General features: G+C 35.6%; 1 protein-coding gene across 4 annotated transcripts in view; it reads left to right on the top strand.

The window, feature by feature from the left end:
* The window catches only part of EXOC6B (exocyst complex component 6B), a 606,547-nt gene that overhangs the window by 344,592 nt on the left and 243,820 nt on the right, over nt 1-18,135 (top strand). For all 4 annotated transcript variants that reach the window (XR_010405595.1, XM_064572330.1, XM_064572331.1 and 1 more), the window contains one exon: nt 867-1,046. Coding sequence is in view for 3 of the 4 variants with exons in the window: in XM_064572330.1 (XP_064428400.1) it covers nt 867-1,046 (180 nt within the window). In the remaining variant the exon portion in view is untranslated. The remainder of the gene's footprint in view (nt 1-866; nt 1,047-18,135) is intronic.

Genomic DNA, 18,135 nt, shown 5'->3' on the forward strand with positions numbered 1-18,135 from the left:
GAAAACTATGTTGTGAAAGCCAAAGAACAGAGTTCTAGGAGAGAATGTTTAATAGAGACCAAGTAAGATTGGACTGAAAAATGAATATTGCATGCTGTAGCATGAAGTCATGGGTTACTGTGGACCAAATTATGTTGATGGATGGTTAGCACTGGAATCCTGATTGCCCTGGTTCAAGTAGACCTGTTTGTCCTGAAAATATTTTTCTTGGAACATTAGTCCCATAGTACTTCTTACAACATTTTATATGCTAGTGTACATCATGAATCTCTTAAACAGGGTTTCTCAAACTTATTCGATCTAGGAACTCTTGTGCTGTTGTGTTAGCATTTTTCAGATCTGGTGTTCCTTAGAACACATTTCAGGAAACATCCACATATAACAATCTGAAGGAGCTTCATGACAGAGACACTAGAGAGGTAGAATAGTAGCTCATGGGAATATTTATAGCATGAAGCTGAAACTTTAGGATACTTATTTTAAGCAAAACGAGGAGACTAGGTACTATAAAGAGGTTATTATTACAGGAAGGGAGGTTCTTGGAGTCCTAGAAGAGATGAACAGGATTAACACCCTGAGAGTAAGTATAGTTTTGAACAAATGTAGGAAAGTAAAAAAGGATGCAGATAGTTGAGTCAGTAAAGGTAGATTCTCTATTTGGTAAAGCAAAACAATAGCTTGTCTTGCAGACACAGGATAGAAAGGACTCTACTGTGCTTTTGAAAAAGAAAAATTGATGAAGACTGTGATATTACTTAATATTCCCAATTCTGTTACTTAGTGGATGTAAGTGTGAGATGTCTCCAAGTAGAAATTTCTGATTATACTGGAAGTCTGAATGATTTTTAAAATTCTGTATTTCATAGGATGCCAGACATGCAGCTGAAGAAGAGATTTATACCAACTTAAACCAGAAGATTGACCAGTTTCTACAGTTAGCTGACTATGACTGGATGACTGGAGATTTGGGCAACAAAGCTAGTGATTACCTAGTAGACCTCATTGCCTTTCTACGAAGCACTTTTGCTGTATTCACACACCTTCCTGTAAGTGACAATTGCTCTTACATTGCCCATCATACAGAAAAAAGTTTTCTTAAAATTTAGTTTGGTGAAAGATGTTTGTGCTTTAACTAGCTGGGAAGCTCTTTAGGATATAAAAGCTCACACTATAATTATCATGCCTTGAGGAGATCTAGAGACCTCTCATCATTTTTCCATTGACTTTTGCATTTTGCATTTGTTTATTTTGAAAATGGTCCCTAATATTATGTCTATTTCTATTCCTCTTAACTTCACCTAAAGTAATTTGTGCAAGCACCTAGTGAATGCCATGGTAGAAATAGAAGACAAACTTAGGAGTTAGAATTTCAGGTATGTATCTTTTAGTCCTAGAATATCCATTTAATTTTTTTAAAGTTTAATTTATTTATTTGTCAGAGAGAGAGAGAGCACAAGCAGGGGGAGCTGCAGGCAGAAGGAGAAGCAGGCTCCCTGCTGAGCAAGGAACCCAATGCAGGGCTCATTCCCAGGACTCTGGGATCATGACCTGAGCCAAAGGCAGTCGCTTAACAGACTAAGCCACCCAGGCGCCCCTCCATTTAATTTTTTTTTAACCTCAAATTCTCTGGTGAAATTCTCCATCTTTTTATCTAATTTGTCTATCTTTTCTCTATTTTCTTGACCATATTAATTAGTCATTTTAAAGTTGTTTTTTACTGGTGGTGAAGTGTCATTCACCTACATGTAGGTAGAATTATTTCTGATTTTTTTTCTTAGTTATCAGTCATGGGATCCTATCTCTTCCTATTATTTTTTGGTTGGTGTTAGACATTGCATTTAAAACATGTAGAGGTTCCAGGTGGTAACATCTCCCACCAGAATTGGTTTATCCCTTCCATTACTAAGTAGGTAGTATGGGCAGGTGGGTTATGGTTTGAGCCCACCAGGTGGTTCATCGTCTTAATCCCAACATGGGCTAATCTGGGTCCAGCTTGGGTTGCAGATGCAGTCTACCTTTGATTTGCCCCTGTTGCTAGGATGTGGTTCTTCAGAGCTTTTACTGAGAGCCTGGCACATCATCGTCTCTTCAGGACTAAGAGGACTATGGAACTTTCCACTTTTCAGAAAAACCTTATCTCTTCAGCCTCCTGCCTTTTTTAATTTTAGAGTTTGGCAAATGTCTTGAGAAGGAGGCTTACCCAGATCAGCAATTGCCTATAGGAAAAAAGTGGTTGGAGATTGTCCATGTCAATTAACCACTCCCTCAAAATCTTTCAGCTCCCACCTGAGATTCTCATGAATCCTCCTACTAGTGAGTCTTTTTCTATGAAACACTAAGGCTGTGGGAAATCTTACTTTGCTTTTCAAAGATTATGGCTTAGACCCTTATTTTCCTCAGCTGGGCAGCTTTAGAATTCAGAAAATGTCTTGAGGAGAATACTGGCCCTCAGATCTCCAATTTTGGTACTTCAGCCCATGGAAGCAAAAACAATTCAGTGACTTTTTTTCACCCCAGTAGTCACTCTCTACCTGCACCTAACCCAGATTCTCAGTCTGTTCCTGTGCCTACGTTGGGCAGATACCTCTAGGGATGGCTGCAAGAGCCTCAGCTCACCTCCAAAAGGTCTGCCTTCTTTGTAGCTTTATTTCCTTTCGTCCTCATTGCTTCATAGCTGTTTGGTGTCTTTCCGTTTTTCACTGCCGTTTATATTGCTTGGTGGGAGCATTGGCCTGCAGAAAACTAGGTTATTTCATCTAGCTTTACCTTGACACCAAAGCAAGACAAAAGTAGCACAAAAGAGCAAATGATGAACCAATAAATAAATTTTAGCAAGTCAATTCCTAAGTGTTTTAAGAAAATAATATACTGCTACTATGTAGGATTCATTCTAGAGATGCAAGGATGGTTTGATATTTGAAAATCTGTTAATCTAATTTATCACATTACTAGGTGAAAGAGATGAGCATTATCTTTGTGTATTCTAAAAAGGCATTGCACAACATCCAGCCTGCCCTCCTGATTTTAAAAAAACTTACTAAAATTCAAGCAATGTAATATTTCAATAACATGATAAAGAGCATCTATGTGAAATTCAGCAACCACCATAGATTTAACAGTGGAACTCTGAAAACACTTATTTGCATTTACATCAAAAGTATGGCGAAGATACTTCTTACTAGTACTTTAGAAGTTCTATGAAATAAATAAAGTTAAAAAAATAAATAATAAATGTTATCATTGTTTATAGATTATTACTATGTGGTTGGATAACCCCCCAAAAATCAACGAAAAAATAATAGGACCAATAAGACTTTCGTTGGTTAGTTGGTCCACTTAGAAAACAAATCAGCTTCTCTTATATTAGCAATACCCTCATAGAAAATATATTGAAAAAAAAATGCCCGATTCATCTTTGGATTTTAACATCTCTGTAAGTAATACTTAACAAGTTATATGTAGGACTAATGTGAAGAACATGTCACAAAATAATTTAAAAGAGACTTTATTATGTGCAAATACATACAGCATTTTAGGTGGGAATAGTTCATACTGTAAAGAATTTTTCCAAAATTAATCTAATTACCATGAATAACAAGTGAATTTGGTGGTGGTGGATTATTTTAACAAAATAATTCTAAAATTTATTTGCAGACAAAAAGGGATAGTATTTGCCAAAAAATATGAAAAAGTAAATTGAGTGTGGTCTTTTCCTATCAAGTGTAGAAATATTATAAACCAAAAATAATTTAATATCCTTCTCACACTGGAATAGACTGATAGATTAGAGGAAGAGAACATAAAATCTAGAAATAGTTCAAAGTACATGTAAGAATTTAGTATATGATAAAGGTGACATTAGCAATTTCTGTTGCCACTGCTATCTGCTAATTTGGATGAAAAGAAGTTTTCATATATCAAAATAAATTCTAGATCAAATGCATGTTTACATTTTAATTTATTTTTTAATTTTTTAAATCTAAATTCAGGTTAGTTAACATATAATATATTATTAGTTTTGGGGGTAGAATTTAGTGATTCATCAGTTACATATAACACCCAGTGCTCATTACATCACGTGCCCTCCTTAATGCCCATCACCCAGTTACCCCATCCCCCCACCTACATGTTTACATTTTTAAAAAGACAGAAGTTACGGGAGAACCAATAAAAATGTTAGCAAATATTTCTATAATCTGAAAATAAGTCACCGTCACAAGGATGACACCAAAAAATGAAATCATTAAGGAAATGGTTAATAATTTGGCCACATAAGATGTTTTGTAAGATACCTAACAAGAATTAATAAAGGAAATAGAATGTAAGCTTACTACAAAAGTAATTAACAAGTATTCCAAAAGGTTAATATCTGTAATATATAACAATATAACACATTGTTTCAAACTCAGTAAGAAGACTGCACAACTTACTGGGAAAATTTGCAGATGTTGTATTTTAGGCATCAGAAAAGAAGAAAAATAAAAGACTAATGATAACATGAGCAAAATGTGTAACTCTGGTAATAAGACATGTATATTAATATTGTGGGATATTCTTGCCTATAAATTTGCCAAAAGTAAATAAGAAAATGATAACATTCAATATTTATGAGAAACATTTCCCCAAATAGGTATTCTGATACATTCCTGGAAGGTGTAAAAATTGGTATATTCTTCTTGATGGTCAGTTTTTCAGAATGCCTCAAAAATCTCTTAAAATTTGCTTACTTTTAACCCTGTAATCCAGTCCACTTTTAGAAATATTAATGAAATCATCATTGGTGTATTATACAATTCACATATAAGTGTGTTCAGCATAGTATTAGCTTTTGCATAGTGGAGTGGGGAGTAAATTAAAAGCCAGTAACAGATGTGTTAGCTCAATAAATTATTATATATTCACATACTATGATCTCAATCATTCATTAAATTAGTGGAGATGGATATTTATCAATTTAAAATATGTTAATTATTTCTTGACTGGAAAAGCAGATTGTAAAATAGTTTTATACTATATGATCTCACTTTTATTAATATAGATACACATACATTAATCATCTGTATTATATACAGTAAAACTCTAGAGTTACATACTCCATGGTTTAACTATACTAGTCTCTGTATAGCTTTTATTTTTTCTTTTTGTTTATCTGTGTTTAAAAAAATTTTTTTTCTGTCATGAAACGTTTGCTGCTTTTATAATTCTGGGGGTGGGGAAAGGTGATATTTAGAAGTATTATTCTCTGTTCCAAGAGTATTTTGTCCTTGATAATTAATGTATACTTAAAAAAACCCACTTTTATTGAAGAAAGATTTTTACAAATGTAAAATGATACTATCCAGAATCAAAGTCAGAGGTAACTCACAACCCTAAGTCTTCAATGTTGCTTCCACAAATGCCATGTTTCTGTGTGATCTAGTATGGAGATGTTCTTTCTGAAGCCACTGTTTCAAAAAGTATTTCTAGTCACCAGCCATTATATTCTCTAGAATCAAATTGGTACAGCTTCTAAAACTACCCCTTCTTCTGGTTTTTACACAGACAAAAGAGACTGCCCAGCATTTGTGTTTTGTTCCCCAACATGCTAGATATTGTCTTCATGGAAGCTCATATTAGTAAAATGAATTAGCCAAACAGCTGTGTCTGAAATTTGCTCTGTGTACTAACAGTGAAAGATGAGAGAGGGAGGAGCTATTTCTGAGAAAAAAACCCCAAATCATTTGTTTTTTAATTAATATGAATATTTCTTTTCATATTTTAAATTCCCTAGCAAGAGTGACTCTCTTGTCAAAGAGAGATTGAATAATAGGAACTATATATATGGAAAGAACTGTAAAGAAAAAGCCAGATTGCCTTGTTATATTTAAAATCCCCAGGTTTTCTTAGTTCTCAGGGATGTTTTGTCACCATACTAGCAACATAACCAAAGGGACGGGGCAGTGTGTAGGTGTGTGTATGTCAAAGAGAGAGAGAGTGAATAGAGAGGGAAAGAGAGTGTTTGAATGGGAGTGGATGTCCTAGATTACACTTCACTGAACACTGAATGGTCGGGGGGAAAATTATTGAAATTTGCAACTATTTTCCCCTCGAAGTTTTGATGACCAAGGTGGCCTCCCTGTTTTCACGAGGCACCCAGAAGTGATTGTAATAATAAGGTTTTCCACAGTTAGAATTCTAAAATGTTGCCTTGTCCTTTAAGAGATGAGGTAAGTACACAAGCATGTTTGCAGCTCCAGTTGTGTGATTTAGAATTGCACGCACAGCTACCCATTTTGCATGCTCAGCATAAGAGCGTACTTTTGAGAATTTATCCTTGTTATCCTGACAATTATCTTTCAGAAATGCATGAGAGAGAGGAAATGCTCTCTCAAGTAACAGACCCAGAGGAGGGAATCCTAACTTTGTTTTCTCTGTCTGCTTTAATGTTAATTTATATGACCTGGGTCAAGATCTCTCTTAACCCATTTCGGTTTGCCTTAGTTTCTTTGTCTAAAAATACAGTGATACCTGTCCTTGGCCTTCCTTCCTGGGCAGTTACTTGATGGGCCATCTATAAGGGAAAGTCCTTTTCTATATAAAAGTTCCTGAAATTTTCCTGCCTAAGACCCTTTGAAACGACATTTCTCTTAGCATTGCATTTCATTCTGTGACCTGCTGCTGCCTCAGGACTAACCAAATGATTCTGCTATTTAGAAAGTGTCAGTGCCTCCCGTTAAGTATGAACTCTTCTCTGTGACCATCAAGACTTTCCGTTAATATGACCTCCCTTTTGTCCTTGTCTCAGTTTTCTGTTTGCCCAAGATACTCCTTCCAAACTGAAGTAATGCTCTTCCTCAGGCACATCCAGCTGTTTTCTGCCTTCGGTGTTGTTCGTAACTTTTTGTCTACTTTAGCTCTGTGTATTGAAATATTACCCATCCTTTAAGGCTCATGTCAAATCCTGCACCTCCCATGAAGCCTTCTCCAGTTCTCCTAACCAGACGTGACATCTTTCTTTTTTGTGGCTCTTATTATATGGCACTAACCTAATCCTGTCTTCGGTGGGATGTGTTATTGATTTGTGTGCTTATGTCCAGAAAGGGAAGCATGGTAATTTAGAAGTACCTACTGTGTTCTAGATGTTTTACATGTGTTACATGTCATCCCAACTAATGAAGACTCACGATACCTCAGTCAGATGAGTAGTAGTATATTTTAGTAACGAGAACATGAACTCAGGGAAGTTATATACTTTGTAAGAGGTACAACAAATAGGTGGCAGGGTCAGGATTTAAACAGATTTATTTGACTTTAAAACTTTTCCATTGTGCCTACTTGATTGATTTCTAGCTACAAACTGTGGATAGAGACCTTCCTTGAATCGTCTCTGTCTGGTGTAGTACCTTGCATGAAATGGTGTACAATAAGTTTACTTGTTTCGTATAATAAATTAAGTAAATTCCTACCTAGGGATTGAGAATCATTTTTGGATCATGTATATCAGTAAGAGTAATCACTTAATTATTAAAAAGCAAAGTCACGAAGTATTATTCTGAGACAAAGACCTAAAGTTAGTTTGGGTTAAAATTCTAATTGGGTCTTTCTCATTCCATATTCCCTTAAACTTACCCAAATTAAAAAAAATCATTCTTTTTCAAGTGACAGAATTTTAATTTTAAAAATAGGTTGCCTGTTTCTACCCTCACCTAGTTCCCTTAGCTGACATCTCATGCGGAAATTCTCTCATCTAATGGTAATGACGTTTCTCTAAATCAGCCCAATCCCTGTGGTTTTCTCTTGAACAAAATAGAGGGGTGCCTTGGAGATATTGTGGGTTTGGTTCCAGACCACAGCAATAAATCAAATATGACAATTAAGCAAGTCAGATGAATTTTTTTGGCTTCCCCAGTGCATGTAAGTTATGTTTACACTATACTGTAGTCTTTTAAATGTACAGTAACTTTATGTTTAAAATACCAATATACATAACTTATTTGAAAAATGTTTTATTGCTAAAAATGCTAACCATCATCTCTGAGCTTTTAATGAGTTGTAATCTTTTTGCTGGTGGAGGGTCTTGCCCCTGTGAAGATGGCTGCTGGACTGATCAAGGTTATGGTTACTGAAGGTCGGGGTGACTGTGGCAGTTTTTTCCAAATAAGACAATCAAGTTTGCCACATTGATTGTCTTTTCTTTACAGGAATAATTTCTCTGTGTGATGCCGTTTGATAACATTTTACCCACAGTAAGAACCTCTTTCAAGATTGGAATCAATCCTCTCCAACCCTGCCACTGCTTTATCCACTAAGTTTATGTAATGTTCTACTAAGTCATTTGTTGTCATTTCAACAGTCTTCACAGCATCTTCACCAGAAGTAGATTCCATCTCAAGAAACCACTTTCTTCATGCATCCATAAGAAATGACTCCTCATTTGTTCAGGTTTTATCATGAGATCCCAACAATTCAGTCCCATATTCAGGCTTCACTTCTAATTCTAGTTCTTTTGCTATTTCTACCACATCTTCAGTTACTTCCTCTACTGCCCTTGAACCTTCAATTTACCAAAAACCCAGTATCTCCAAGTAAAGTAAAGTGAAGTGCAGTAAAATGAGGCATGCCTGTCAGGAAGTTTCGGGTGTTTTCAAGGAACCGAAGGCATCAGAGCCTTCAGGATATCAGTCAGATTTTTCTTCAGAATAATTATATAGGTAGAGCCAGTGTCCAAGGAATTTTTTTCTTTTTTGATATTTTTCCCCTCTGATGCAGCAAATTATAGCGTTGAGAATAATTTCTCTGCCTACTGAGAAATCAATGTTCCCTGTTTCTGTGCTGTTAAGATTTTGGTTATTTGAGCTACATAGAGTGTTTTGAAATCAACAGATTTGCTCCCTACTGGTAGGTATTGGGGTTGTGAGTTTAGTTAGTGACTTACATCTTTTAAGAGTTTTATATTTCTTCAGAGACATCTTTGTGTGTCAAGCTATTAGGTAGCACTTTTCCTCCAGAAAACTATTATCCCCAACCACAGTCAGTCTATCTGGTAGTATTCAGCCAATATTCCTTTGACTGTTTAATATTGATCTCTTGCTCTAATAATTATTAAAATAAAGATTAAGAATGTTTGATTCCAAATACTAAGAGATAAGGTAGAAAATAAGGAGATTCTAGTGCTTAAAGGACCACAAAATGCTCCAGTTCTCCATATCTAATACACTAGTTAGAATCAGAGGTACCAGTGAGAACATCTTGGATACTGCTCTGTCTGGTCATTTTAGTATCTCAGATACCTTTATCAAATGGGAAGGAGGCTACTCTGAGTCTTTTGCATTGGTACTGGGGTAGTGGAAAGCTGGGTATTCTCTGAGGACAAAACAATTATTTCAACATTGCTTATAAGATCAAATAATTAAAAACAACGTTAACTGTGTAGTAACAGGTAAATGGCTATATAACTATATACTATTGATCAAGGAACTATTATGTATTTGTTAAAACTAATTTTATGAATATTAAGTAATAATATTGCATTGCAAACTATAACAATGTTAAATGATAAAAGCAGAATGAAAATTTTACAAACATGATTGCAAGTATGTAAAAACTAAAAACATGTTAGTAGTGGGAAAAATGTTCAGTAGGAAATATACGAAATGTAAATAATTATTTGTGTTGTGGCTTCCTAATCTTTTCAAAATTGCCGTTTTATAATTTTTTTGTTATTGGCATTTAAAAAATATTTAAGCATTTGCTTTATTAAGAAATGCTTAGCTCTTTGTTTGCTTCTTCCAGGTCAGACTTGCCTTTGCTCATAAGTTACAATAGTGAAAGATTTCAATCTTCTTCATTTAGCTCATTTCATTCTTCAGAGCAACCCCTTTTTACAGATTGAATTTAGGCATAGATAGGCAAATTATTGGCCAAGATCATACAAATCAATATATGGTGGAATAGAGATTTAGATTGGTTCAGCTTTCTGCTGAAGCCCATGATCTTTTTGCTATAGTAAACGAGTTGCTTTTTCCCTAAGATTTCAAAGACTAAAGGAGGAGGTTTGGAATTTGTAGGAGTTCTCTTGAACTAAGGTATCCTAGCAGAGTTCTAGGCAAGGGGACTGAAAAAGCATGGTCAAGATTAGGCCAGAAATAATAAGTCACTACTGAGGACAACTGAGGGTGTGTGGTCATTGAAGAAAGAACATAATGCAGAGTTTCTCTTTATGCCAGTTTATTTTTGATGTGTATTTCCTAAACACTGATGTGTCTGTCATACCCTCTGCTCAGAAATTTTCAATGATTCATACTTTTTCTAGGGTAACTCTTATTCACATTACATATATTTCCCGTAATTCCTCCACATAAATCCTTGACTTCAGCCAAGTATATCTGTTCATTGTTCCCAAACATACTGCTTATTTCTGACTGTAGACTTTTGTTCATGGTTTTCTTTCTCCTTGGAAGGACTTCTCATCTCACTTTCAGATCTTTCTTTCCTTTAAAATACAATTCAAAGCCTATTTTCCCAGTGAAGTCTTTCTGGACAAGTCTCTCTCTTCCCCACAAGTCATATCCCAAGGGTTTGACTTTCTTGTAAACTCATATAGATCTTATTGTCCCCATTCTCTACTGAAAACTTAAAATATATTATCTTAAACAATTGCTTTGGGGATTTAAAAAAAATATATTCCCTTTATCATCTCTCAGGTTACAAGTTCTTTGCAGAAAAATGTCTTAAGACTTTTTAATGTCCCCCAGCACTAAGTAGCCAGTGAATGTCATGATGAGATTGGATGTGCCTAACAGGAACATGGCACATGGAACAGTGACTTCCAACTCAGATGACTGCTCCCCATCATAGGACATCTTTTCTATTACTACTCTTTCATGTAAATTTATTTGGCTTTACAATTCCATCTCACTGAGAATGAAGTTGGGAAAACACTGCAAAGGTATTTATTCAAGTTCACAAGGAAGAAAATACTGCTACTTGGGAATATTGCAGTTAGGTCATTCTAAATTACATTTTTACTTCTTCGACAAGATGGCAAATTTGAGCCTGCTGATTGGTGCCAAGATACTCTAGCACATTCAGTGCACATGTTGTGGGGTGAGGAGTTCACAGTTCAGTGAATAGGAATCTCGTACATGCCACTGTTCTGCAGTACTTTCATGGTGGTTTATAGCCACAGTTTTAATATGGTTTAGTAAGTGCTTGAACTTCTCCAAACAAATAACACACATTATTGGAAATCAGACACGGTGCATACTTGCCCCTGGGGACCCCTCCTACTTTGAATTAGCAACTGCAGGCTTGTTGCTTTAGCTCCCTGGCTGTAGATGAGGTCCAGACCCCGTTCAAGGAAAAACTACTTTCTTAAAACGTGATTAGAGACAGTCTCTCTCTCTCTCTCACACATACACATACAGAGCCAAAAAATGAATTTTCTACCTTGAAATGCTTCCCTGAATGCATTCTATTTTTAAAAAGGGTTTCTGTTTAGAATATATACTTGTTATTTGTATTTCATTTAGGATAATCTGATTGCCTTTACAGTATTTCTGAAAATAAATGATTTACTATCTTTAACTGTTCCAGGATGGAGACTTTGGTCAATACTTACAGGGATTGTCAAACTAACAAAGCAAGGAAGTTTTAAGTTCTTTGTTTGTATGTGTGTGTTTTGTTCTGTTTTGGTAGATGCTATTTATTGTTTTTAAGTTTCCTTTAATCGATGTGTATCTTGATAGCTCCTTTGGAAGATAGTGTTAGGATCAAGAGGTGACAAGGACCTGAAAATGGAAAGCTGTCTGAAGAGAAGGAGAGCGTGCAAGTAGGGGGAGGGGCAGAGGGAGGGAGAGAGAGAGAAAATCTCAAGCAGGTTCCCTGCTGAGCGCTGAGTCCAGTGCGGGGCTTGATCCCACGACCCTTGAGATCATGACCTGAGCTGAAATCATAAGGGAAGCTGTCTTTCAATAGACAGATCCTAATTCTACAGTTTCAAGCAGTCTAACATAAAACCCTTTTAAAGGTAATTTTCTTCTGTGCCTATTTTTTCTTACATGTGAACCTAGCTTTGGACTAGAGCTGTATACAATTTGAGGATTTTTTTTAGAACTATGTTTTTGGTGCCATGTTGATCATATCAATATTTCTCTGTTTTAAAACAGATATGATGACCCCTGTGGCTCGTTGTTTTAGTTAAGAGGCCCCTGGAAAAATGTATTTTTTTTTTAAATGGTTCATCTTTTAGAAAAGGGAATAACTTCATTTCCTGTTTGTTTTTATTTTTTATTTTTTAAATGATTTTATTTATTTGAGAGAGAGAGAGAGCACAGAGGAGAGTGAGAGGCAGACTCCCCGCTGCACAGGGAGTTTGATCCCAGGACCCTGAGATCGTCACCTGACCCAAAGGCAGACGTTTAACTGACTGAGCCACCCAGGCGCCCTGCTGTTTGTTTTTAAATTGAAGAATAACAAACATAGAAAAATAAACAAATTACATATAGTTTGAAGAATGTTCACAAAGTAGATAGTCTTATGTTTTCAGCATGCAGATCAAGAAACAGAACATTATCAGTTTCCCAGAAAACCCTTTTAGCCTTTCCCCCATCAAATCTGTACCTTTCTTCCTGAAGGTAATCATTATCTGTACTTTTATTTTTTTTTATTTTTTTGAGATTTTATTTATTTATTTGAGAGAGAGAGAGTGAGAGAGAGAGCGAGCACAAACGGGGAGAGGGAGAGGGAGAAGCAAGCTCTCCGCTGAGCAGCGAGCCCGACTAGGGGCTTGATCCCAGGACCCCGGGATCATGACCTGAGCCAAAGGCAGACGCTTAACTGACTGAGCCACCCAGGCTCCCCTGCCTGTACTTTTAATAGCATAGCTTGGTTTTGCCAATCTGTGGAATGATACAGTATATACTCTTTTGTGTCATTTCTTAGGCTCAGGATAACAATGGTGAGGTATATCCATTGCATATAGAAGTAATATAGATTAGTTAATATAATCTCAAAAGTCCTTATAAAAGGGAGGTAAGAGTGTCACAGTAAAGGAGATGTAGTGACAGAAGCAAAGGTCAGAGTGATGTAGCCAGGAGCCAAGGAATGTGAGAAGCCTCTAGAAGTTGAAAAAAGCAAGGAACAGATTTTTCCCTGCCTAGAGCCTTCAGAAGGAATGTTGTCTTAGTTTTAATAAGACCTATCTTGGACTTCTAACCCCCAGAACTATAAAATAATAAATCTGTATTGTTTTAAGCCACTAAATTTGTGGTAATTTGCTATAGGAGCAATAGGAAGCTAATATAGCTATATTCAAACTTCTTGGTCTTCAGACTCTACACTATTAAAAGTTATTGAGGGGAGTGCCTGGGTGGCTCAGTCAGTTAAGCATCAGACTCTTGATTTTGACTCAGGTCATGATCTCAGGGTCATGAGATCGAGCCCTGCATCAGGCTCCACGCCCAGTGTGGATTCTTCCTCTCCTTCTCCCTCTATCCCTCCCCGCCTCCCACCTTTCTCTAAAAAAAAAAAAGTAAAAGTTACTGAGGAATTCAAAGATCTTTTGTTTATGCTATTTATAGCTATCAATGTTTATCATATTTGAAATTGAGACTGAGTAATTTTGAAAATATTCATTTTAAAATAACAATAACATACTCATTATCTGTTAACCTGAATAATATATTTTTCAAGAAAACTAGCTATGTTTTCCAAAACAAAAGAAATTTAATGAGAAGAATGGTATTCTTTTATAGTTTATACAACTTTAATGTCTGGCTTAATAGAAGAATGTCAGATATTTCAAATCTGCTTCTGGATCAGTCTGTTGTGATAAATTGTTTTGTTTAAAGTATATGAGAAAATCTGGCCTTGCAGATATGTTGGATAAAGGAGGCCTTTTCAGATTATTGTTAATATTCTTAGATATTACAGCAATACTTGACACATGATAGTTTTGTAAAGGTTAGTTGTGATGTAGAATCTGAAACTTTATCAATGAATTTTTCATATTCTGTTACCTTAAAGTTCATTGATCTGTTTTGTCCTTTGTAGCATCATGCATATATCGTTTCACTCAGTTATGCAGATCTTCCCAATGTTGGCACATTTTTAGTATCAAAAAGCACATCCCGCACTCAGTAATATTACCACCAGTCTCAGTTAAAAAGTCTTTTAAATTTTGGGAAGCTATATCATGGTGGCAGATACTAGTTTTCCAAAATTTGAAATTTTGTTTCTAAGCTTGAATTGTGTCATTGACAACTAATACTGTCAGTTGTTTTCTTTAAAGTGGCAGGCTCATTTCAATTATTTCGAAGAAAATGCCTACCAAAAACCCGTCTGAATAACCATAATTTGTCTGTCAGCTATTCTTTCAAGTGAAAAGGGCGTTCAATGAACACAGGGCTAGTTGAGCTTGCAACCCGAACAATTACACAAATGTGTTTCCTTGAGACAGTTAACATAATTTGCTATGCAACATAAATGTTTTATGCATACTTCCCAATTTGTCCCACAGAATATCAGAAAGACATACTGAAGAGTTGAGATTTAATAAAATTAATAATTTGTACTGCTTCATCAAGGACGTTCTTAAATGAAACTGGCGTATGTTTTATTGTGAGTGCCTGACATTGAAGAATACAAGGATTGCTTAGTACAGTTTGGTATTGTAAGCTTCATTTATGCTAAGGTACCAGTAGTTTTGCCAGTCATTGCCTTTGCATTTGTCAACACAAGTGAAATATCATCAGTGCCAATGTCAATACAGTGAAAGAAACAATATCTTAGCGTTATTATGAAAATTGTTTTGACTTTGTGGACACTTTGAGAGGGGTCTAAAGGACCCTCAGGCATCTGCAGATGACATTTTGAGAACAACTCTTTTGGTTATGAGTCCTTTATAGGATGTATGTATCATGGACATTTTCTCCTAGTTTTTGGCTTGCCTTTTCACTCTCTTATTGGTATCTTTTGATGATACATATTACCCTTTGAGAACTATAAATATGTTTTCCACTGTAATTTTCAAAATTAAACTTTTTTTCCTCCCTAAGAAATTAAAATATTGGTCATGGCAAATTGAGCACATGACCATTTTCCTATTCTACTTCTCTGTGCCACACCTGTGATTTCTTCCAAAGCAGGATGGAGTTGTCCATTCTGTAGTGTTGGTATATGTAATCTCTGCTCCTTTACAAGTCTGCACTTTTTAATTATATAGCTTCAATATACTTTTGTTGATGGTTCAAACATTGCAGGTAACTTGAAGCATTCATGTTTATTGGTAGGTTGGAGAGGAAAAGGGAAAGATTACAAAAGTAAATCTCAAATATTTGTATGATGTTAGATTCCTCTAGATCACAGATATTTTTCCAGAAAGAGTTATAAGCCTAGAAGAGTTTTTTATTTCGGGAAGTGAATTATTCAAGATTATCCTAAAAACATAAACCTTTATATGTAGTAAATAACAACATAGCCTACCACGTAGTAAGCATTTAATAAATATCAGTTATAATATTTATAACATAATGTTAAATCTTGTGTGAGAGATATTGTTATTATTAAAACTTAAAAATCATTCTATAATATATACAAGAGACATTAGTTATTTCGTTATTAAAGGAATAGTGTTGATTTGCTACCTCGTAGGTGGTAAAGGAAATATGAAATGTCAGTTCCCGAGGGGACATTTAATTGTGCTCTTTCTTTAGGGTTTCCCTTTCCTTTAACAGTGGTCCATGGGGATCCTTCCAGTGTTTTTTGTTTATCTCTTTACCTTACTGGTGGAACCTGGCTCCCAGGTGTAGGGCAGGGTCTGAGTCTAATGAGCATCAGTTTTATAGCATGTTGAGTTTCAGTAGTAATGTTCAACACTCCAGTCCTAGGTCAGCCCTGATGTTAGTTCATGGCCCCAGTCTACTGCAAATAATATGGCTGTGATTAGACCTAGTCCTAGTTCAGCCCTAATGTTAGTTCATGGCCCCAGTCTACTGCAAATAATATGGCTATGATTAGACCTAATCACACCTATTTTATGCTATTGAGGCAAGTTTGCTAGAACTGGCACAATTGTATTACTGATGCTAACTGCAGAAAGTCATGAGGAATGTCCAGTGACCTTTTGTCTGATTCGATGAATTCCTCTAATTATGTTATATAGCATTTCATCTGCTTTTCATAAAAAACCACTACCCAAGACTACCAAACTGTAATGTCTTTATGGATAACTTGTCTATGATTCACCTTGATACTGTTTTGCCATGAGTTAACAGTAACCTCTCCCACTGTTTAATTCCTCTACTTTTTTTTAATCATATGGAAGTCATGTGATTAACTTTTAATGGCTCTATACACTTCGCAGGATATGACCTTTGCCTTTAAGGGCCCTCTGGTAAACCTGCCAGGCTGTCTCTGATGTCTCTTTGGAGACTGAGCAGATACTTGGCTTAAGTGCTTCTAGTCCAAAAACCTGGAAGGCACCCTGAGAAGGTGATCTTGTCTAAATACCAGCGTTTAGCTTCTTTTCCCTTTTTCCTTCAGATCTCCTTGCAGTCCATTTTACCCTGTCTGCTTTAACAGGGTATGTGAATACTGGGGAACCTGGCACAATTTTCTAGGGAGCTCATTTTGTCTATTTATTATTTTTCCAAAGGATAGAGTGAGTTTGTTATTGACTCTTACCATTAATTTGGAACCTTTTATTTATAGAGTAAAATGTGGATACCCAATGGCCCTCCATTTCTTCTAGAAATGGGAAAGCCAAATGCTGGAAAAAGTGGTTACATAGAACATGGATTAGTCCTGTTTTGAATGGATCTAACACGTAGAAGTTAGAGAGAGGAAAATTAAATAAAGCATGAACTACTTAATTCATGGTCGACATTAGAATAGAGAACAGATGCTTTTAATGGAATGTTGTGAAGGTGATACATGCATAGCACAAAGTGTTAGACTAGGACTCTGAGTCTTCCAACCCTGAGATTCCCGTGCTTCTTCCTCTGTGTGCTAGAATCACATATGAGGAATAACTTGGTGAATAATTTGACATGGTGTGTGTATAATGTTTAGAGGTCATGCAGCAGAGTAACTATAAAAATATTAAAAATTATACCAATAGTGAAGATAATTTTAAATCAAGGCCTGGATTTGGAGTGATTTTGACCTTATATTTCTTGTATTGCTCTTATTTAGTTATTAAATACTTATGTTTGATCCAACATAGTTGAGGAACTTATGGGAGGAATCTATTCTAAAAGTTTGTTATAACTCTGTCTTCCAATAACTGGGGAAAAAAAATAATGCTATAAGATAAATAGGAAAGTGGAATTAGGAACATAAACAGCAAAGGTAAAGGATTTATTTTATTTTTTAAAATTTTAATTCCATTACAGTATTATATTAGTTTCAGATGTATAATATAGTGATTCAACAATTCTATGCCTCACTCAGTGCTCATCATGATAAGTGCACTCTTTAATCCCCATCACCTATTTCACCCATCCCCCCCACCCCCACCTACCTCTCCTCTGGTAACCATTAGTTTGTTCTCTGTAGTTAAGAGTCTGGTTTTTGGTTTGTCTCCTTTTTTTCTTTGTTTATTTCTTAATTCCACATATGAGTGAAATCATACGGTATTTGTCTTTCTCTGACTTATTTCATTAAGCATTACATTCTCTAGCTCCATCCATGTTGTTGCAAATGGCAAGATTTTATTCTTTTTTATGGCTGAGTAATATTACATTGTGTATATATACCACATATTCTTTATCCATTCATCTATCGATGGACACTTGGGCTGCTTCCATAATTTGGCTGTTGTAAATAATGCTTCAGTATACATAGGGTGCATATTATCTCTTTGAATTAGTCTTTTTGTATTCTTTGGATAAACACCCAATAGTGCAATTACAGGATCATATGGTAATTCTGTTTTTAATTTTTTGAGGAACCTCCATTCACTTTTCCACCAGTTTGCATTCCTACCAACAGTGCATTCTCTACATCCTTACCAACACTTGTTGTTTCTTGTGTTTTTGATTCTAGCCGTTCTGACAGGTGTGAGGTAATACCTCATTGTGGTTTTGATTTGCCTTTTCCTGATGATGAGTGATGTTGAGCACCTTTTCCTGTGTCTGTTGGCCATCTGCATGACTT

Source organism: Mirounga angustirostris, unplaced genomic scaffold (assembly GCF_029215605.1).
Source record: "Mirounga angustirostris isolate CCGP_5_RB_7025 unplaced genomic scaffold, mMirAng1.0.hap1 SCAF_10, whole genome shotgun sequence".
Taxonomy (NCBI): domain Eukaryota; kingdom Metazoa; phylum Chordata; class Mammalia; order Carnivora; family Phocidae; genus Mirounga; species Mirounga angustirostris.